The 21,245-nt window shown below is 50.4% G+C and overlaps 1 protein-coding gene across 6 annotated transcripts in view; it reads right to left on the bottom strand.

The window, feature by feature from the left end:
- LOC117816821 (phospholipid-transporting ATPase ABCA1-like) overlaps positions 1-21,245 on the bottom strand; it is a 46,109-nt gene that overhangs the window by 902 nt on the left and 23,962 nt on the right. For 3 of the 6 annotated variants that reach the window (XM_034689178.1, XM_034689182.1, XM_034689183.1), the window contains exons 12-48: positions 20,842-21,036; positions 20,001-20,206; positions 19,687-19,863; positions 19,375-19,597; positions 18,750-18,971; positions 18,454-18,658; positions 17,597-17,710; positions 17,304-17,478; positions 16,895-17,026; positions 14,583-14,860; positions 14,279-14,496; positions 14,109-14,187; positions 13,779-14,029; positions 13,595-13,646; positions 13,366-13,491; positions 10,061-10,209; positions 9,850-9,974; positions 9,663-9,761; positions 9,326-9,515; positions 9,122-9,216; positions 8,953-8,985; positions 8,758-8,863; positions 7,336-7,410; positions 6,588-6,757; positions 6,293-6,470; positions 6,072-6,187; positions 5,797-5,941; positions 5,229-5,352; positions 5,007-5,136; positions 4,605-4,731; positions 4,382-4,444; positions 4,192-4,298; positions 2,958-3,099; positions 2,578-2,712; positions 1,980-2,083; positions 600-692; positions 177-420 (exon numbers count right to left, since the gene is read on the bottom strand). In XM_034689178.1, the coding sequence (XP_034545069.1) occupies positions 177-420; positions 600-692; positions 1,980-2,083; positions 2,578-2,712; positions 2,958-3,099; positions 4,192-4,298; positions 4,382-4,444; positions 4,605-4,731; positions 5,007-5,136; positions 5,229-5,352; positions 5,797-5,941; positions 6,072-6,187; positions 6,293-6,470; positions 6,588-6,757; positions 7,336-7,410; positions 8,758-8,863; positions 8,953-8,985; positions 9,122-9,216; positions 9,326-9,515; positions 9,663-9,761; positions 9,850-9,974; positions 10,061-10,209; positions 13,366-13,491; positions 13,595-13,646; positions 13,779-14,029; positions 14,109-14,187; positions 14,279-14,496; positions 14,583-14,860; positions 16,895-17,026; positions 17,304-17,478; positions 17,597-17,710; positions 18,454-18,658; positions 18,750-18,971; positions 19,375-19,597; positions 19,687-19,863; positions 20,001-20,206; positions 20,842-21,036 (5,403 nt within the window). The remainder of the gene's footprint in view (positions 1-176; positions 421-599; positions 693-1,979; positions 2,084-2,577; positions 2,713-2,957; positions 3,100-4,191; positions 4,299-4,381; positions 4,445-4,604; positions 4,732-5,006; positions 5,137-5,228; positions 5,353-5,796; positions 5,942-6,071; positions 6,188-6,292; positions 6,471-6,587; positions 6,758-7,335; positions 7,411-8,757; positions 8,864-8,952; positions 8,986-9,121; positions 9,217-9,325; positions 9,516-9,662; positions 9,762-9,849; positions 9,975-10,060; positions 10,210-13,365; positions 13,492-13,594; positions 13,647-13,778; positions 14,030-14,108; positions 14,188-14,278; positions 14,497-14,582; positions 14,861-16,894; positions 17,027-17,303; positions 17,479-17,596; positions 17,711-18,453; positions 18,659-18,749; positions 18,972-19,374; positions 19,598-19,686; positions 19,864-20,000; positions 20,207-20,841; positions 21,037-21,245) is intronic. The other 3 variants (XM_034689180.1, XM_034689179.1, XM_034689181.1) reach the window with 3 other exon arrangements.

The raw sequence follows: 21,245 nt of genomic DNA, 5'->3' as shown, positions 1-21,245 counted from the left end.
CAGACACACACACACACAGGGTCAGAGTGAGACGTGAGGTTGAATAAAACAGTATACCATGGACGGGGTGAATACTGGACTCTGATTGGCTGCAGGGTGCTCAGCCAATCTAAAGTCAGTAACCAGTGGATGATGTCACAGTGGCCACGCCCCCTTCTTCCATGCTGTCTCTTTACCTGGTCCAGAGTGGTCTGGGTGACGGAGTAGTCCTCGATGCGGAGCGTGTCCTTGTTCTTGGCGAGGATGGAGAAGATGTGTGTGAGCGAGGTGAGCGAGGAGGGCAGCTGGTACTGCAGCATGTTCCTGTGTTTCTCCTTCAGCGTGCTGCCGCTCAGCTCGCTCTCAATGAACTTCATGACGGGCTGAAGGTCGGGGCTGGGCCCCGCCACCCGCAGGATGATGGTGTACCCGTCACCGAACCTGAGAGACAAACACACCTTTAAACACACCTTTAAACACAACTGAAGAACACAGCGTCAACTTCCTGTTTACTGTGAAACTCTGTCGCCCCCTAGTGGTCGCTGATGGCTCCGTTATAACATACAGGTACAGGTACAGGAGCAACACCTGATGACATCATCAACACGTCACATAGTTACCTGTTCTTCAGGTGCTGAACGCTGCCCAGACACCGGAACCTGCCGTTCACCATGATCGCCATCCTGGTACACAGAGCCTCACACTCCTCCATGCTGAGAGAGAGAGAGAGAGAGAGAGACACGCACACACACACACACACACACACACACACACACACACACACACACACACACACACACACACACACACACACACACACACACACAAACACACACACACACACACACACACACACACACACACACACACACACACACACACACACACACACACACACACACACTAAAGTTTATACACATTTACTGATATAAACACACCACATGTCGCTCTACCTGTCTGAGGGGAGAGGACAGATGAGAGGAAAGACGGGAGGGCAGACAGGAGGACAGGTGAGAGGACAGACAGGAGGACAGACAGGAGGAAGACAGGAGGACAGACGGGAGGACAGACAGGAGGACAGACAGGAGGACAGACAGGAGGACAGACAGGAGGACAGACGGGAGGACAGACAGGAAGACAGACAGGAAGACAGACGGTAGGACAGGTGAGAGGACAGACAGGAGGACAGACAGGAGGACAGGTGAGAGGACAGACCTTAGGACAGAGTGGGGGACAGATGAGAGGATGGACGGAAGGACAGACAGAAGAACAGGTGAGAGGGCAGACAGGAGGACAGACAGGAGGAAAGACAGGAGGACAAGCGGGAGGACAGACAGGAGGACAGACAGGAGGACAGACAGGAGGACAGACAGGAGGACAGACAGGAGGACAGACAGGGGGAGGACAGACAGAAGAACAGGTGAGAGGACAGACAGGAGGACAGACCGGAGGACAGACAGGAGGACAGACAGGAGGACAGACCGGAGGACAGACAGGAGGATAGGTGAGAGGATGGATGGAAGGACAGACAGAAGAACAGGTGAGAGGACAGACAGGAGGACAGACCGGAGGACAGACAGGAGGATAGGTGAGAGGATGGATGGAAGGACAGACAGAAGAACAGGTGAGAGGACAGACAGGAGGACAGGTTAGAGAGGACAGACAGGAGGACAGACAGGAGGAAAGACAGGAGGACAGGTTAGAGAGGACAGACGGGAGGACAGACAGGAGGAAAGACAGGAGGACAGACGGGAGGACAGACAGGAGGACAGGTTAGAGAGGACAGACGGGAGGACAGACAGGAGGAAAGACAGGAGGACAGGTTAGAGAGGACAGACGGGAGGACAGACAGGAGGAAAGACAGGAGGACAGACGGGAGGACAGACAGGAGGACAGGTTAGAGAGGACAGACGGGAGGACAGACAGGAGGACAGACAGGAGGACAAGCGGGAAGACAGACAGGAGGACAGACAGGAGGACAGACGGGAAGACGGGGTTACCTGTGTGAGGTGAGGACCACGGAGCGTCCCTCCTTGATGACGCTGTGGATGCAGTTCCAGAGGGCGCGGCGAGCTTTGGGGTCCATGCCAGTGGTGGGCTCGTCCTGTAACGAGGAGGACAGCCAGGTTGAGGTTGGCCCACAGGTGGAGCAGGAAGCAGAGGCTGAAGGTGAGGAGGAGCGGGAGGAGGTGCATCCCTGCTGCGTCCTCTCTGACTATCAACTCTTCTTCTTCTATGGTTTAATGTTCTCACCTTCTTCTTCTATGGTTTAACCTTCTAACCTGTTTACTTCTTCTGTCTTCATAAACTGCAGCAGCTCATTTAATCCTCCACTGTTATACAACCCCCCCACATCAGGCCCCGCCCCCCCCCTCTCTGATTGGCTGAGCTCTGATGTTGTTGTGTAACTGTAAACAAACAGCCGCTCTGTTCAACTTTATTAACCCTTTGTTAACTCACTCTTTGTGCGTGCGTGCGTGCGTGCGTGCGTGCGTGCGTGCGTGCGTGCGTGCGTGCGTGCGTGCGTGCGTGCGTGCGTGCGTGCGTGCGTGCGTGCGTGCGTGCGTGCGTGCGTGCGTGCGTGCGTGCGTTCGTTACCAGGAAGACGACACGTGGAGCTCCGATCAGAGCCATGGCTGTAGAGAGCTTCCTCAGGTTTCCTCCGCTGTAACTTCCTGCTTTCTTATCAGCATACTTCAACAAACCCAACTTCCTGATCCCCCACTCTGCCACCTGTCAATCACAGCATCATCATCATCATCATCATCATCATCATCATCACCATCATCATCACCACCTTCATCATCATCATCATCACTGTAACTTTCTGTGTTTGTTTTTTCTTCTCTCAGTCTGCACAGAGTGAACTCCCTGATCTCTGCAGCGTGAACTGTAAGTGTGTGTGTATGTATGTGTGTGCGTGTGTGTGTGTGTATGTGCGTATGTGTGTGTGTGTGTGTGTTGGGGCTCAGACTCACGTCACACACTTCCTTCTCGGGGACCCCTCTGAGCACGGCGTACAGCTCCAGGTGTTCTCTACCTGTCAGCAGCTCGTTGATGGAGTCGAACTGAGGACAGTAACCCATGTTCTGATGCACCTCCTCGATCTCTCTCAGGATGCTGCAAACACACACACACACACACACACACACACACACACACACACACACACACACACACACACACACACACACACACACACAATCACAAACACAAACACACAGAGTTTGAACAGGGAGCAAATCCATGGACCGTTGTTGTTGTTGTGTATGTAGTGTCCCTGCAGGGTCCCTGAGCAGCAGACTGAGAACCCGCTGTGGATCTGAGGTTAACAGATGAAGAAACACTCTTCTGTGTTTAATTTGGATTAATGAGCTTAACGAGGACGAAACCAGAGCAGCAGCAGCTGAGCTCAGATTAAACAAACACTCAGTGACCTGCTCAGTCAATACCAGCTGATCACCGACTCCCATCAGACTGACATTAATGTTGTTATTTAATCTACAGTATGAGATTATAATCCCAACCCATGTTTGATTCATCATCACTTGAACACCTCACAGAGTGAAGTAATCATCACCTGAACGCCTCACAGAGTGAAGTCATCATCACCTGAACACCTCACAGAGTGAAGTCATCATCACCTGAACACCTCACAGAGTGATGTCATCATCACCTGAACACCTCACAGAGTGAAGTCATCATCACCTGAACACCTCACAGAGTGAAGTAATCATCACCTGAACACCTCACAGAGTGAAGTAATCATCACCTGAACACCTCACAGAGTGAAGTCATCATCACCTGAACACCTCACAGAGTGAAGTCATCATCACCTGAACACCTCACAGAGTGAAGTCATAATCACCTGAACACCTCACAGAGTGAAGTAATCATCACCTGAACACCTCACAGAGTGAAGTCATCATCACCTGAACGCCTCACAGAGTGAAGTCATCATCACTTGAACACCTCACAGAGTGATGTCATCATCACCTGCGCTCCGCTCGGTGGATGAATGTTTTCGCTGCTCTTGCTCACCTGACCTGCCTCAGTGTTTACGTCTCAGCTCAGAGCGCCCGAGCTGAACCCACAGTTTTAATCCTCACAGTTAATCTGCTGTTTACAGCTGCAGCAAACAGGTCGGAGCAGGACGCACACCTGAGGTCAGCGGACCGTCATGTGACCTCTGACCTCGACCTCTGAGCTCACCTCTTCCCGTTGAGGAATGCCTCCCCGCTGGTCACCAACGTGTCACCCGTCAGCATCTTGAAGGTGGTGGTCTTCCCCGCCCCGTTGACGCCGAGCAGGCCGAAACACTGAGCACAGAGACACAGTTAAACCTGATCGGCTCATTATTGATTATTGATTACTGATGAGGTGATCAGGGGATCAGGCTCACCTCTCCAGGTGGAATCCCCACACACAGTCGGTCCACGGCCGGTTTCTGCTTTCTCTTAAACACCTGCACAACAAAGACATCCAATCATGAGCTCAGATAACCTGTCATTCCCTGTGATGTCACTGTGGCCCCGCCCCCTTCACCCTCAGCAGCACAGGTCAGTCAGACTTCAGACAGGTGGGTGTGTTGGTGGTTATCAGGTGTGTATCAGCAGGTGTAGTACCTTGGTGAGCTGTCGGAGCTCCAGGATGTCTCCATGTCCCAGACCGTGGACGATCCTCTGTCTCTCTCGGGCCACGTCCTCGTCCTCCTCGCCCAGGGGACCCAGCTTCGTCAGTTTACTGACCGGCCTGAACACACACAGACTTTTATTGTGAAGGGTTTCTGTTTCCTGCTGCTTAGTGATGGAGGACTGGGGCTCAGGTAAATGTCTGGACTCCATGAACAGGTGAGGGTTTGTAACAACCTCCCAAAACCTGCAGTTCCTCCAGTGACCACTAGAGTGTGTCTCCTACAGTGAGTCAGTCCCCATAGAGCCCCAAGTTAAAGTGTGACAGCAGAAATAAACAGGTTTACAGCCGGGTACAAAAACCGTTTGGGTCTTTGACACCTGGAGGACGCGTACCTGGGTTTGATGCAGAACCTGTACTGGATGAGGAGGGTGATGATGAAGAAGACCACGCCCTCCACCGCCATGGCAAACAGGTTTTTCCCAACCATGTCCCACTCCAGAGGGGAGCGGAACCTGTTCTCACCTTTTCAAAATAAAACAACACAAGTCAGTCAGCTGACGTTTGAACCTCAGAGTCCTTCAGAAGCAGAGCATCATGGGAAACTGTGTTCTTACCAAATCTCTCCAGGGCGTCGGCCATGGCCTGGTTCTTCACCATGTCGATGAGTCCTCGACCCAGACAGAAGTGAGGGAAGATGAGCAGGACGTTCTTCAGGATGTCGTTAATCCCTCCAATCTCCTACAGACAGGAAGTGACACCACGTTTTCATTTCAGGTATGAGTTTCAGAATAAAGGTGAAGTTACAGATTAAAGTTAGAGTTACAGATTAAAGTTAGAGATTCAGATTAAAGTTAGAGTTTCAGATTAAAGTTAGAGTTACAGATTAAAGTTAGAGTTACAGATTAAAGTTAGAGTTTCAGATTAAAAGTCTAGTTTCAGATTAAAGTCAGAGTTTCAGATTAAAGGTCAAGTTTCAGATTAAAGTCAGAGTTTCAGATTAAAAGTCTAGTTACAGATTAAAGTTAGAGTTTCAGATTAAAGTTAGAGATTCAGATTAAAAGTCGAGTTTCAGATTAAAGTTAAAGTTTCAGATTAAAGGTTGAGTTTCAGATTAAAAGTCGAGTTTCAGATTAAAGGTCTAGTTTCAGATTATTCCCGTGGGGCGTCTCCATGGTGACTCACGTTGTTTCCGAACAGCTCCATGACGAAGGTGGAGATGCTGCCATTGATGCCGATGAGGATGTTGACGCTGGTGAGAACCACGTACGCCGTGCTCGGGATCTTAAAGAAGAACGACGCCGGGTACATCAGAGGGGTGATCGACCAGCTGGAAACAACAACAAACAAACAAACAAACAGGAAGTGAGAAAAATCAGATGTATTGTTGTAGCTTTGTAGCATAGTGGCACTGTAGTGTTGTTGTGTTGTATTGTTGTTGTGTTGTAGTGTTGTCGTACCCGTAGAGCAGCAGCAGCAGGGCGAGCACCGGCAGGTTGGTGGCGGACACGTAGGCTTTTTGTTGGAAACACACAAAGATGATGATGACGAGCGTTGCCGGGACGATGTAGTTGCACTGTAAAGAGACAACCATAAAGAGACGGTAAACACACAAACACACACACAGAGGTTACACAGAGCGACTCCGCCCGGCTGACGGGTGCGTTTGATCGTGTCTCACCATGTCCCAGATGAAGTTGGCGGTCCAGTAGAGCAGCGGCTGCACGCCGCTGATGAAGTGCATGTGTTTGGTTTTTGTGACGCGCTCCTGAATCAGGAAGACCACGAAGCTCGCCGGGACGAACGACATCGCAAAGATCACGCAGATCGACACCAGGACGTCCACTGAGGTCGTTACCCTGGAGACGCAGGAAGGGGAGGAGTCAGAAATGGTGTATGTGTGTGCGGTGGGTGAGGCGAGGTTTCCTTCAGGTGTGCGTCCCTGTGTGTAACTGTGTGTGTTGTTGTGTACTCACAGTGCCACTTGAGACAGCTGCTCCTTGGTCAGGTTGAGCGGGTGGTTGTGGGCGGAGATGCCGTACTGGCTGGGGTCTGCACCTGGGGGCAGGTGAGCTCTGAGGATGGCGTTGTTCATCACGTTGATGAAGGCTCCGATGCTGTGCCAGCCTTTGTTGTTGAACCACACCTGCACACAGTCACAGAGAGGAGCTGCAGTAACACACACTTCCTGTTGTTCCAGGTGAAGTGATCACCTGTCAGCTAACATCAGACCCTCACCTGAGCTCAGAGACACAAGGACACGCCCACATGTACCTGTGTCTTTGTCTCAGGGTCACCTGAGGGTCACAAACTGCTCTCAGCACCTGTTTCTTCTTCTTCAAGTGACAAAGATCAGACTGTTTCCTGTTTCCTTTCTCCTGTTTCCTGTTTTCTTTTTCCTGTGTTCCTTTCTCATGTCTCCTGTTGCCTGTTTTCGGTCTCCTGTTTCCTCTTTCCTGTCTCCCGTTTCCTGTCTCCTGTTTCCTGTCTCCTGCCTCCTGTCTCCTGCCTCCTGTCTACTGTTTCCTGTTTCGTGTCTCCTGTTTCCTTTTTCCTGTTTCCCGTCTCCTGTTTCCAGTCTCCTGTTTCCTATCTCCTGTCTCCTGTTTCCTGTGTCCTGTTTCTAGTTTCCTGTTTCCTGTCTCCTGTCTCCTGTTTCCCATCTCCTGTTTCCTATCTCCTGTCTCATGTTTCCTGTGTCCTGTTTCCTGTTTCCTGTCTCACCTTCACGTTGTTCTTTGTGTCCAATCCGTTGATGAAGCCCGACAGATTGTCCAGAAACCGATCAGCAGCCGCGCCCTGAGACACACACACACACATACACGTAAACACACACAAACACACACACACACACAGACAGTTGTTACAGAACGTCTCCTCTCTGTGGCCGACTCGGGGTCGAGGGTCATCGTTAATGATTCTTTGATGTGATTGGTTGATGACAGTCTGTCGTCAGCCTCTCTGTGATTGGTTGATGACAGTCTGTCGTCAGCCTCTCTGTGATTGGTTGATGACAGCCTGTCGTCATCCTCTCTGTGATTGGTTGATGACAGTTTGTCGTCAGCCTCTCTGTGATTGGTTGATGACAGCCTGTCGTCAGCCTCTCTGTGATTGGTTGATGACAGCCTGTCGTCAGCCTCTCTGTGATTGGTTGATGACAGCCTGTCGTCAGCCTCTCTGTGATTGGTTGATGACAGCCTGTCGTCAGCCTCTCTGTGATTGGTTGATGACAGCCTGTCGTCAGCCTCTCTGTGATTGGTTGATGACAGTCTGTCGTCAGCCTCTCTGTGATTGGTTGATAACAGCCTGTCGTCAGCCTCTCTGTGATTGGTTGATGACAGTCTGTCGTCAGCCTCTCTGTGATTGGTTGATGACAGCCTGTCGTCAGCCTCTCTGTGATTGGTTGATGACAGCCTGTCGTCAGCCTCTCTGTGATTGGTTGATGACAGTCTGTCGTCAGCCTCTCTGTGATTGGTTGATGACAGTCTGTCGTCAGCCTCTCTGTGATTGGTTGATGACAGTCTGTCGTCAGCCTCTCTGAGATTGGTTGATGACAGCCTGTCGTCAGCCTCTCTGTGATTGGTTGATGACAGCCTGTCGTCAGCCTCTCTGTGATTGGTTGATGACAGTCTGTCGTCAGCCTCTCTGAGATTGGTTGATGACAGCCTGTCGTCAGCCTCTCTGTGATTGGTTGATGACAGCCTGTCGTCAGCCTCTCTGTGATTGGTTGATGACAGCCTGTCGTCAGCCTCTCTGTGATTGGTTGATGACAGCCTGTCGTCAGCCTCTCTGTGATTGGTTGATGACAGCCTGTCGTCAGCCTCTCTGTGATTGGTTGATGACAGCCTGTCGTCAGCCTCTCTGTGATTGGTTGATGACAGTCTGTCGTCAGCCTCTCTGTGATTGGTTGATGACAGTCTGTCGTCAGCCTCTCTGTGATTGGTTGATGACAGCCTGTCGTCAGCCTCTCTGAGATTGGTTGATGACAGCCTGTCGTCAGCCTCTCTGTGATTGGTTGATGACAGCCTGTCGTCAGCCTCTCTGTGATTGGTTGATGACAGCCTGTCGTCAGCCTCTCTGTGATTGGTTGATGACAGCTTCTATCTGAGATGTTATATGTCTGACAGACGTCTCACTCCCTCTCACCTTCTGAAGCTCAAAGATCTTCCTGACTCGCTCGATGGCGTCGTCGATCTCTTTGGCGGGAGGAAGGACTTGAGTGCTCCTGGCGCCCAATGAGAATCCTCCGTACCTGCAGAGAAAGACACCCAATAAACAATAAGACCAACAGGAAACAACAACAGGATTTTCAGAATAAAAGCAGAGGACTGAAGGACTGACCTGAACTCATTCACCCAAACTTTGTTCTTCAGACTGAAACACAAAGAGCAGCAGATCAACGACCGAGCACCTGTGTGTACTTGTACAAGTGTGTGTGTTGTTCCAGGTGTGTGTGTTGTTACAGGTGTGTGTCCTTGTACAGGTGTGTGTGTTGTTCCAGGTGTCTCACCTCTTGCCGATGATCTGAGCGTAAGTCTTCACTAGGTAGTCAGAGATATTTCTTCCTGTCAGGTTCTGCAGAGAGTCTGAGGCGCTCATCATCATCTGAACACACACACACACACACACACACACACACACACACACACAGAGTTAGTACGCACACACACACAGATACACATGGGGGAGTCCAGGTGTGCGTCAGGTGACTGACCTCAGGGGGGGGCAGACCTCCGGCTCCGGCGGGACACTCGGGCAGCATCTTCTTCTTCCCGTCACAGGAGCAGAAACAGGCCGGAGACGGGTCGTCCATGGTCCAGTTCCTGGAGCTGAAGATCTGCATGACGGTTTCAGGGATGTCCGGGTGGATCCAGTCCTCATCACCGATCGTACACGGGGCCTCTCTGCCGGAGAAAAACACAACAATCATCAAGAAGCACACCTGTGAGAGCGTCGCTCTGATACAGGTGAGAGAGCATCAAACACGCTCTTCAGCCAATCAGAGACGAGTATTCACTCAGACCACGGTACAGGTACGGAGACGCTCTTACGGGATCGGGTGTCCATCCATACAGCGAGTCCCAAAGCCCGGAGGATCCAGGAGAGAGTTCAGCAACCTCTGCATGTTGGCGTCTGTGGGGGCGTCATCACTAACACACACACACACAAACACACACAGGTTAGTACACTCGTGTTACAGGGCAGTGCAGTCTGACACAGGTGAGGACAGGTGCGTACCTGATGAAGGTGACCTGGTCCTCGTACATCCAGGGCTGCAGCTCCAGACTCGGGTACTTTCCAAACGGGGGGACGATGAGACTGAAGACCAGAGCGATGCACACGAACACGGCGGGGAGAACGATCTGCAACACGGACACGGTCAGGTGTGACACGACACACTGAGCTGCTGTGAACACCGGGATTAAAACCTGTACAGGTGTGTGCGTACCTGAGCGAAGAAGCCCTTCCTGGAGCGGCGAGCGTAGAGGAAGCGTTTCCACATCAGAGCCACGAACTGCTGCCTCCTCAGGCTCCACCCCCCGACCTGATACGAGCCTTTACCCTCAGTGCAGGTCAGCCAGTCCGTCTCTCGGCACTCTGAGGTCACATGACACACCTTCATCACCACACTGATATCAATGCTAACATCACAAACTAGCAGTAAGCAGTAGGGATGTAAGGATAGATCTCAAATCGGTAAAAAATCGATACAAATAAGGGTGGATTAAAATCGATTCAACAACATTTGTATTGAGATATTATTTATAAACAGTAGAGGGCGCTATCTGCATTATACTCCACTTCTTCAACATCATGAAGTCTCTTGCGCTGCTCTCTCGTCACTCACTGAGTAGAGGTGTTTGAAGTTTAAAGCATGTTTCAGAATCAGCTGACTGAAGGGGTGCATCTCAAAGCTCTAAACTGCAGTCTCCTCGCTCCTCGCTCCTCGGTCGAACCGGAAGTACTTACTGACGCGCCATTTTAACTTGCGTCCCAAAGCTCTAAACGCTGCTGGAGGAGAGAGGAGCGAGGAGACTGATCCGAGGAGGGATAATCGAGGAAACACGAGAGCAGACTTTGCGGAAGTCTTTTCTCTGACAGACACGCCCCCTTATCGAATATCACTCACCGATTGGACGCTGCAGCGGCTCGGACTTTACCAAAACTTAACATCAGCTGAGTTTAATAAGAGAGAAAAGACGGACCTTAAAACAGTCATTAAGGGTGCCCTGAAACAGATCATAAACATCCGTCGGTTTCTAAACAGTCTGTGTGTGATGAGCTGAGATTAAAAAGTGTTTGATGTGAATTTTAAAAACAAAATACTGATCGCAAAATCATAAATTCAATATAACAGAGGAGGGATGTTATATCTGATTGTTTTTGTCAGATTCACTGTCTAATGAAATAGAGTAATAGAGTCTAACATCATTGATAGAATATATATCAATGATCAGTTCTTCCCCCTGTTAGTTTCCCCGTTTGTTCTGGTTTTCTTCATGAAGGGAAGTCTGACAGTAAAGTTTGTCTGTTAGTAAAAACACTTGTTATATTTCCTGTCAGGTTAATAAAGTTTCATATGAGGCTGATCATTAATGAGCACAGGGTTTGAAAAGAGTTGCATGGTTTCTATTTTCCCTTAAAGTAATAAATAATTTAATAATGAGGCATTTTACCGGTGAATCGATCCGCGATGCTTCAGGACAGAATAAACAGAGAGCAGATTCTCTTCATGTGCAGGTGTGTGTTAAACATGTAAACACAGAGACAGAGCTCTGTTACTGTTTATATTGATCAGAGTTATTACAGTGAACATGTGTGCAGACACAAACAGCTGTTAAAGCCGTCATCACAAACCGACGTCGCTCCAGAGGAGAGGACGTCTCATTTCTCTAAATACAAATCTCCTCTCTCCTCTGGTTTCATTTCCTCGCATCTCTGGTGGGCGGGACTAAGACGCGAGGAAGAGACGCGAGGAAGAGACGCGAGGAAGAGACGCGAGGATGGACGTTTAGAGCTTTGAGACGCACCCAAGGTGTTGCCAAGGGGCTTCATCTGAGTGACAGGTCTCCACGAGCGCTTTTTCTCTCCGCCGCCGCCGGCAGTGGTGGACAGTAGCAAAGTGAACTTACTTGAGTACAGTACTTCAGTACGTTTTTTGAGTAAAAGTAATAAGTATTATTTTTTGGGGGATACTTATTGTACTCCTCTCCATTTCTCTCAATGCCCGAGTTACTCACTACTTATGCAACTCATGAATTTCCTTCTCTTTACTGAAATCTGATTTTAAGACAGTAACAGCGTTTCCACTCTTTTCCAGGACATTTTCAGTGCTGAGGAATCTGGAAGCTGCCTTACTGAAATAAATAAATAAATAATAATAATAATAATAATCAGAGGATCAGTGCATAAATTAACCTAAATAGATTTGAATGACAAAAATAGCCACAAATGTTGAATGGGGATGTGTTTTTTTAAACCTTGTCAGGTCGCAGGCAGTCATGTTGGAATAATTTTCCAGGACTTTTTACTTTTTCTCATATTTTCCAGGTGTTTTCAAGTACTGGAAACTGGTCAACTGTTTTCCAGGACGCGTGGGAACCCTGCAGTAAACTGTGTTTGTGTAGTTCTGTTTGTCTCAGTGGTTTAGTCGTACCTGTATATCGTGTGTCTCCACGGTTGAACGTGGAGCAAACACAGAGCATCACTCAGATCAGGCCGTTCATGTAGAGGTGGTAATGATGTCTATAATTCTCCACCTGAGCACCCATGGTCATATCTTCAGCCCGTGTTAGAGGTTTTTGAAATGAAGAATGATACGTGTTGTTTGAAATGTTCTCCCTGTTTCTGCCCAAACAAACAAACATTCACAGTCCAACCTGAGAGAGCGTGCTGAGCTACGTAACGTTTGGTTCATTCCAGGTGAACATTTCAAACTAAGGTGTCTGTGCTTGGAGTAACTTAGTTTTTATTCCATGGCATAGTTTTTAGAGATTTCAAGTAATGTGTTCTTGCACAGCAGCACTTTGAGACAGTAGTCCATGCTTTTATTACGTCTCGGCTGGATTACTGTAACTCACTTTATATTGGAGTCAGTCAGTCCTCCCTCACACGTCTCCAGTTGGTGCAAAATGCAGCCGGAGTTCGTAAGAGGGAGCACATTACTCCGATCCTGGCCTCCCTCCACTGGCTCCCTGTGCACTTCAGAGTCCGTTTTAAGATTCTGTTGTTTGTTTTGAGATGTTTAAATGGTCTGGCCCCGCCTTACCTCTCTGAGCTCACCCCTATACCCTCCTGCTCGGTGCCTCAGGTCAGCTGATCTGCTGCTCCTGGAGGTACCGAGGGCAAAACGGAAGCTCAGAGGGGAGAGAGATTTTTCTGTTGCTGCTCCAAAATGATGGGATGAGCTTCCCCTCCACATTAGACAAGACTCCTCACTGTCCATTTTGAAAACTCATCTTAAAACCCATTTTTATTCTTGGCTTTCAACCCTGCATGAGACTCTGCTCCTGTTTCAGTGTTTTATGTTTTATTGATTATCCTGTTTGAATCGTTTTATTCCTGCGTTGTTTGTCTATTCATGTACAGCACTCTGTTCCGGCTGTGGTCGTTTTAAAGTGCTTTATAAATAAAGATGAGTTGAGTGATGTTGGCACAGACAGGAGGTCTCACTCTGACAGTTTCAGTGTGTTTGTGGTTTTTGAAATGTGAGAACACGTTAGCATCTATGAAGGCTGAGAAAGAGCTCTGTACCCGGGTCTCCGTCAGACTCGTTGCCCTCGTTGTTGTCGTCCTCCGTTAACGGTCTCAGGCAGCTCTGATGGTCTCCTCCCCCAAAGGCGTGAGTCCTCCTCCGCCTCCGGACAGGAAGTGTACCGTCTGAATACACACACACACACACACACGATTCATCATCTTACAATGTGACAGGATAAACAGATGACTTATGTGCAGAGGTCAGAGGTCAGAGGTCAGTGCTGACCTGAGGGCACTTCAGTGTCGACTCCGTTGTCTTCTGCCACTTTCAGGAAAATCTACAAACACAAACACGTTAAAGCGTTTCCTGTTGGAGGGTTTAAGCTCCTCCCCCCTCAGCAGACGTCTGACCCGGAGCGTTACTTTAACTATTCAATCAAAGACAGGAAACAGAAGTCACACGACGTCACCTCTTCCAGCGTGGTGTCCGACACGCCGTAGCTGGAGATACCGAGGTCCGACAGCTTCAGGTCCAGGTCTTTGAAGAGCTTCACGAACGCCCCGTCTTTGGCGGCGCTGTACGGCAGCACGTAGGTCAGCTCGTGTCCCAGGTCCTCCACCATACGGGCGGCGGGGACGTGACACAGGATCAGACTGGAGACCAAAGCCACGTCCGTGAGCACGAGGGGGGCGTCACAGACGGACGCTGCGGGGCCGTTCTCTGAGGACGCAGACAGACGCGGGGTTAGACCCACCCGGAGGTGAACGAATCAAACACACCCAGAGAACAGAGAGCTCACCGATGGTCGCTGCCTCACTTTCATGTTCACTGCCGAGCCCGGCGTCACTGCTGCTGACGGACGCACACTCCTCCTCCTCCTGCACACACACACACACACACACACACACACACACACAGTCAGTATGAGAGAGAGAGAGAGAGAGAGAGAGAGAGAGAGAGAGAGTCTACCTTCTTGATGGACACGGTGCTGGATGAGTTTCTGCAGGAGCTCAGCGATGGTTCTGGTTCTTTCTTGACCAGGGTCAGGTAGTACCCAGTCCCCAGCTGGTTCTTCAGGTAGAGGGAGGAGCCCACGCAGCAAAGCTTCCCATGAGAGATAATGGCGATCCGGTCCCCCAGGATGTCGGCCTCGTCCATGTGGTGTGTGGACAGGATGATGGTCCGACCTGAGGGGGCGGGACAGGGTGTTAGACTCAGGTCCAGCAGGTGAGCTTGCGAAGAGTAAAGGGTTAATAAATATATAAAGTCTGACCCTGTCTGTATTTGAGCAGCAGATCCCAGATCCCTCTGCGGGCGTAGGGGTCCACACCAGCCGTGGGCTCGTCCAGGATCACAACCTTTGACCCCCCAACGAAGGCCAGAGCCACAGACAGCTTCCTCTGCATCCCCCCGGACAGAGCGCTGGCTCTGGACTTGCGTTTGTGGGGCAGACCGGTGTCTTGCAGGATCTGCTCGATTTCACCTTTCACCTGCTCCTCGGTCAGGCCTTTGAGCCGCCCATAGAACCAGATGTGCTCCTCCACCGTCAGCCTGCAGGGGGCGACAAAACACAGACTTCAGTTAAACAGGACAGAGAGTACATGAGACCAGAACCTGTTCCAGACTAAACAAGAGAGCAACAACCTCACAGAGCAATAACTTCACAAAGCAACAACCTAATAGAGCAACAACCTAACAGCAACAACCGTACAGAGCAACAACCTAACAGCAACAACCGTACAGAGCAGCAACCTCACAGAGCAACAACCTCACAGAACAACAACCTCATAGAACAACAACCGTACAGAGCAACAACCTCACAGAGCAACAACCTCATAGAACAACAACCGTACAGAGCAGCAACCTCACAGAGCAACAACCTCACAGAACAACCGTACAGAGCAGCAACCTCACAGAGCAACAACCTCACAGCAACAACGTACAGAGCAACAACCTCACAGAGCAACAACCTCACAGAACAACCTCACAGAGCAACAACCTCACAGCAACAACCGCACAGAACAACCTCACAGAACAACAACCTCACACAGCAACAACCTCACAGAACAACAACCGTACAGAACAACAACCTCACAGAACAACAACCTCACACAGCAACAACCTCACAGAACAACAACCGTACAGAACAACAACCTCACAGAACAACAACCTCACAGAGCAACAACCTCACAGAGCAACAACCTCACACAGCAACAACCTCACAGAACAACAACCGTACAGAACAACAACCTCACAGAACAACAACCTCACAGAGCAACAACCACACAGAACAACAACCTCACAGAACAACAACCTCACAGAACAACAACCTCACAGAACAACAACCTCACAGAGCAACAACCTCACAGAACAACAACCTCACAGAGCAACAACCTCACAGAGCAACAACCTCACAGAGCAACAACCTCACAGAACAACAACCTCACAGAACAACAACCTCACAGAGCAACAACCTCACAGAACAACAACCTCACAGAACAACAACCTCACAGAACAACAACCTCACAGAACAACAACCTCACAGAGCAACAACCTCACAGAGCAACAACCTCACAGCAACAACCTCACAGAACAACAACCTCACAGAGCAACAACCTCACAGAACAACAACCTCACAGAACAACAACCTCACAGAACAACAACCTCACAGAGCAACAACCTCACAGAACAACAACCTCACAGAACAACAACCTCACAGAACAACAACCTCACAGAACAACAACCTCACAGAGCAACAACCACACAGAACAACAACCTCACAGAACAACAACCTCACAGAACAACAACCTCACAGAGCAACAACCTCACAGAGCAACAACCTCACAGCAACAACCTCACAGAACAACAACCTCACAGAACAACAACCTCACAGAACAACAACCTCACAGAGCAACAACCTCACAGCAACAACCTCACAGCAACAACTTCACAGAACAACAACCTCACAGAGCAACAACCTCACAGAGCAACAACCTCACAGAGCAACAACCTCACAGAGCAACAACCTCACAGAACAACAACTTCACAGAGCAACAACCTCACAGCAACAACCTCACAGAGCAACAACCTCACAGAGCAACAACCTCACAGAGCAACAACCTCACAGAGCAACAACCTCACAGCAACAACCTCACAGAACAACAACCTCACAGAACAACCTCACAGAGCAACAACCTCACAGAGAAACCACACAGAGCAACAACCTCACAGAGCAACAACCTCACAGAGCAACAACCTCACAGAACAACAACTTCACAGAGCAACAACCTCACAGCAACAACCTCACAGAACAACAACCTCACAGAGCAACAACCTCACAGAACAACAACCTCACAGAACAACAACCTCACAGAACAACAACCTCACAGAACAACAACCTCACAGAACAACAACCTCACAGAGCAACAACCTCACAGAACAACAACCTCACAGAACAACAACCTCACACAACAACAACCTCACAGAACAACAACCTCACAGAGCAACAACCTCACAGAGCAACAACCGTACAGAGCAACAACCTCAAACACACCGTCTCACACACACTGTCTGGTCTTGACTCACATGCTGAACAGGACGTTGTGTTGCGGGCAGACTCCCAGACTCTGTCGGATGGCGCTCAGCTCGGTTCGGATGTCTTTGCCCAGGATGTAGGCGGTCCCAGAGGTGGGGGGGAACAGACCGGTCAGGATAGACCTGCAGGGGGGTAAAGGGGTTAGTCATGTACTGGATCTGTCTCTGTGACCACAGCTGGACCTTCAGCTGGATCTGTTTCTATACCAGCTGTAGGGACCTTCGCCAGTCTACCAGTTCTGTTCCTGATCTCTTTTGGTCCGTGTCTGCACCTGTACCCCTATATGAGCCTGGACCTGTGTGTTCACATTACTCTGACCCACTATCTGTCTGTCTCTGGTCCCTCTCCCAGTCTCTGCCTCTGGATCAGTATCTGGTCTCAATCTGGTCTAGTACTCACATGGTGGTGGTCTTCCCAGCTCCATTGTGTCCCAGAAACGAGGTGATCTGTCCCTCGTAGAACCCGAGCGTCAGTCCGTCCACGGCCAGCTTCTTCCCGTGACGGTAAACCTTCACCAGGTTCTCGATGTAGACTCCTGGATCCAGGTGAGCCGGCTCCTCCTCTATGCACACAGCTGAGAGACAGGGACAGGTTACAGGAAGTCCCTTTCACAGTAAAGGTCTCAGGAGCACACAGATGTTTTCTGGTCTGTGTCTCCCTCGTGTGGACGCTCTGTGTTACTGCAGACTCACCTCCTGAGTTCCCTCTGCGGCCCAGAGGGACTTTGCTGGACTTTCCATCCTTCTCTCCGAACCAGTAAGACTTCGTGAAGGGGAAGAACCAGGGCCGGGGGATCCCATACTGACCTGAGACACAAAGAGGCAGAGACACAGTGAGACAGAGACAAAGAGACAGAAACAGAGACACAGAGACACATAGAGACAGAGAGACAGAGAGACAGACACAGACAGAGACACAGATAGAGACACAGGGAAACAGAGACACAAAAAGACAGACAGACAGACAGACAGACAGACAGACAGAGAGACATGGAGAAACAGAAAGATAGACAGGGACACAGAGACAGACGGACGGACGGACGGACGGACGGACGGACGGACGGACGGCAGACAGACAGACAGACAGACAGACAGACAGACAGACAGACAGACAGACAGGGAAAAGGAGACAGAGAGACACACAGGGAAACAGAGACAGGGGAACAGAGACACACACAGAGAGACAGGGAAACAGAGACACAGAGAAAGAGACACAGAGACACAGACAGACAGAAACACATGGAATCAGAGACAGGGAGAGATAAAGACACAGAGAGAAAGTGACAGAGAGACAGAGGGAAACAGAGACAGAGAGACACAGGGAAACAGAGAGACATACACAGAGAGACAGGGAAACAGAGAGACACAGACAGACAAAGACACACAGACACAGAGAGATGATGATGCTTTTGTATCTTTGCTGCAGAGACACATTCTTCTGTTTTGTGTTAATAAGCTTCTGATCCTCGTACAGCGCCACCTGCTGACGGGACTCTGAGTCATGATGACTCTGACCATCGTCTCTGTCTTAGGGAGGACCCGGATCTCACCTGGGAACACCGCCTCCAGGTACCAGGTGAGCAGTCCGTACAGGAAGGAGTCAAAGTACATGAGGACGATGGCGGTGCGCAGGCTGAAGTCATCCTCCTCCAAAGGACTGGAGAACAGGTTCTTCCACTGGATCCCGACCCCCTGCTCTTCAAACAGAGCAAAGTACTCACAGCCGAACCCAAACGCCACGGGGGACAGGAGGCTCTGCAGGTGGGGGAGAGGGGAGAGACCATGTGACTCACGCTGTCTAATAACATCATCAGAACAACAACCTGTGGCAGCGTGGGGGACTCACAGCGAAGACTTTAGCTCCGAAGCCGATGTAGTCCTGCCAGGCCACGCACAGAACGTAGGGCAGGTACAGCGTGAAGTAGATGATCCCTCCACACGCCGCCGCCAGGTTAGCACGAGCAAACGCCGTGCTGAGCAGGAAACACTGCATGATGGTGACCACGGCGAAGGAGCCCAGGAAGAGGAAGACCACGCCGGGGTCGCTGTAGGGCAGCAGGTTCCCCATCTGGACCAGACACAAACCAGACAGAGTTTAACAGAGTCAATGATGAGTCCGCCCCACTACAAACCCCAGAGTCCACAGAGCGCCGGCTTTTAAGCCCCTCCCACTTTAACCAGGAGAGATCTGTCCCCGCCCCTCACACACTCTGGGATTGATATGCAGAGTCTGAATTATAAAACTAAAGACTGAGACCTGTGGGGGGTGCTCTCTGCTGGTTCAGCTTCCTGTGTTTTTATTGTTTTATCTTTAGACCAGCCCGCCCCCTCAAGTGCTGAGAACCGTTTCGTTGTCACTGACTCGGATTCTGACTTTAGTGAGTCAGACTCTGAGGTCATCCTGGTCTCTAAAGGGTTAACTGATCCCATGTTTCGTGTCCCACAGGTTGTCTGACGGTCTCTGTCGTCACCTTGAGCAGCAGAACCAGCAGCCCGGCGCTGATCAGGAGGGGGATCAGGCAGCTGATGAACCAGCTGAACCACAGGATGCCGTTATTCAGACCCATGATCCTCATGGTCTCCTTCAGACGCGCCTCCTTCTCGTACACCACGCTCTTCAGGATGATCGCCACAGAGTACATCCACGCCAGAGTCATGAAGAGCGGCATGGAGCGGCTCATCACACGCAGGAATCTGACACAGAGAGAAGGGGGGGGGGAGGTCAGAACCAGAACTAGAACCGGAAGCAGAAGTAGAAACAGATCAGATGTGTTGGTTCTTACATGTCATCCACGTAGCACGGGTACGGCATCTGCTGGATGTACACGCCCGTCTTCTCCTTGGTACCCGTCACCGCTCTGATGATGCCTTGCTCTATGACATCCTGCAGGTACGTGAACCCGCCCCAGAGGTACCTCATGTCCTCAAAGGGGTCGGCTCGAGGACCAGGGTCCCAGTACCTGAAGAGGAGGAACAGGAGATCCTGTTAGTTTGGACCCAACATGTTTGATGACGAGGGGGAGAACCAAGTGTGTGTGTGTGTGTGTGTGTGTGTGTGTGTGTGTGTGTGTGTGTGTGTGTGTGTGTGTGTCCTCACGCGTCTTTGATCTTGTTGGTGCGCTCCACGTTGTCGATGTCCATGCGGATCTTGTAGTTGAGTTTGGCGGGCAGCTCGGTGGCGTTGGGGTCGACGTCAGGGAACACGATCCCCGCCCAGAACTTCCTGTCCTCCAGAAGCAGCATGGACTGATTCACCAGACGCTCCTCAGTGGAGACCGGCTCCAGTTTGTCCAGGTTCACACACTACACACACACACACACACACACACACACACACACACACACACACACTTATTTAAGTCTAATGACATGACTTCTAAACTCAAAAACTCAGTCTCCTCTCAGTCTGTACCTGGAGCAGGACTAAGGTACCTGATCCAGGTGTGTCTTTAGACCTTTAATGGTCAGACTGTACCTGGAGCAGGACTAAGGTACCTGATCCAGGTGTGTCTTTAAACCTTTAATCTTCAGGCTGTACCTGGAGAAGGACTAAGGTACCTGATCCAGGTGTGTCTTTAGACCTTTAATGGTCAGGCTGTACCTGGAGCAGGACTAAGGCACCTGATCCAGGTGTGTCTTTAGACCTTTAATCTTCAGGCTGTACCTGGAGCAGGACTTAGGTACCTGATCCAGGTGTGTCTTTAGACCTTTAATCTTCAGGCTGTACCTGGAGCAGGACTAAGGTACCTGATCCAGGTGTGTCTTTAGACCTTTAATGGTCAGGCTGTACCTGGAGCAGGACTAAGGTACCTGATCCAGTCTTGTACACAGCAGTGTTCATTTTGGCAGCTATTTTAGACGTAGTCTGGTCCAGGATGGATCAGGTATCGGCAGCAGAGTGTGTTTGTGTTTGAGGGGTCACAGGGTGACAGTCTGACCTCCATGAAGCGGGAGATGCTCATGATGGCCTGGTCCGTCTCGTTGAAGACCTCCCTCCAGGTGAGGACGCTACCAGCTGGCCGGGGATCCTCCGCCTTCTTGGTCAGGAAGTCAGAAATGTCGGAGACGGTCCAATCGGTGCTGCTGAGCTGAGCGTGGAAGAACTTGGCGGTGGCGTTGTTCTTCAGCAGAGTCTGAAACAACAGGAAGTACTTTTATTTTGGTAAGGAGGAGACGCCGTCAGAGGACCTGAAGTCCAGGTCACTCAGGGGTTCACAGGTTTCACCACCAGGGGGCAGCAACAGCTCAACAAAGTCTGAATCAGACTCATTTCACTGAGGAGGACCTCATGAGACCCAGAGAACACATTAGAACTGCGACAGGACTATCTACCCAGGTGGAC

The sequence above is a fragment of the Notolabrus celidotus genome, chromosome 8 (genome assembly GCF_009762535.1).
Source record: "Notolabrus celidotus isolate fNotCel1 chromosome 8, fNotCel1.pri, whole genome shotgun sequence".
In the NCBI taxonomy this organism is placed as follows: Eukaryota; Metazoa; Chordata; class Actinopteri; order Labriformes; family Labridae; genus Notolabrus; species Notolabrus celidotus.
This window is presented reverse-complemented; position numbering and strand designations above follow the sequence as displayed.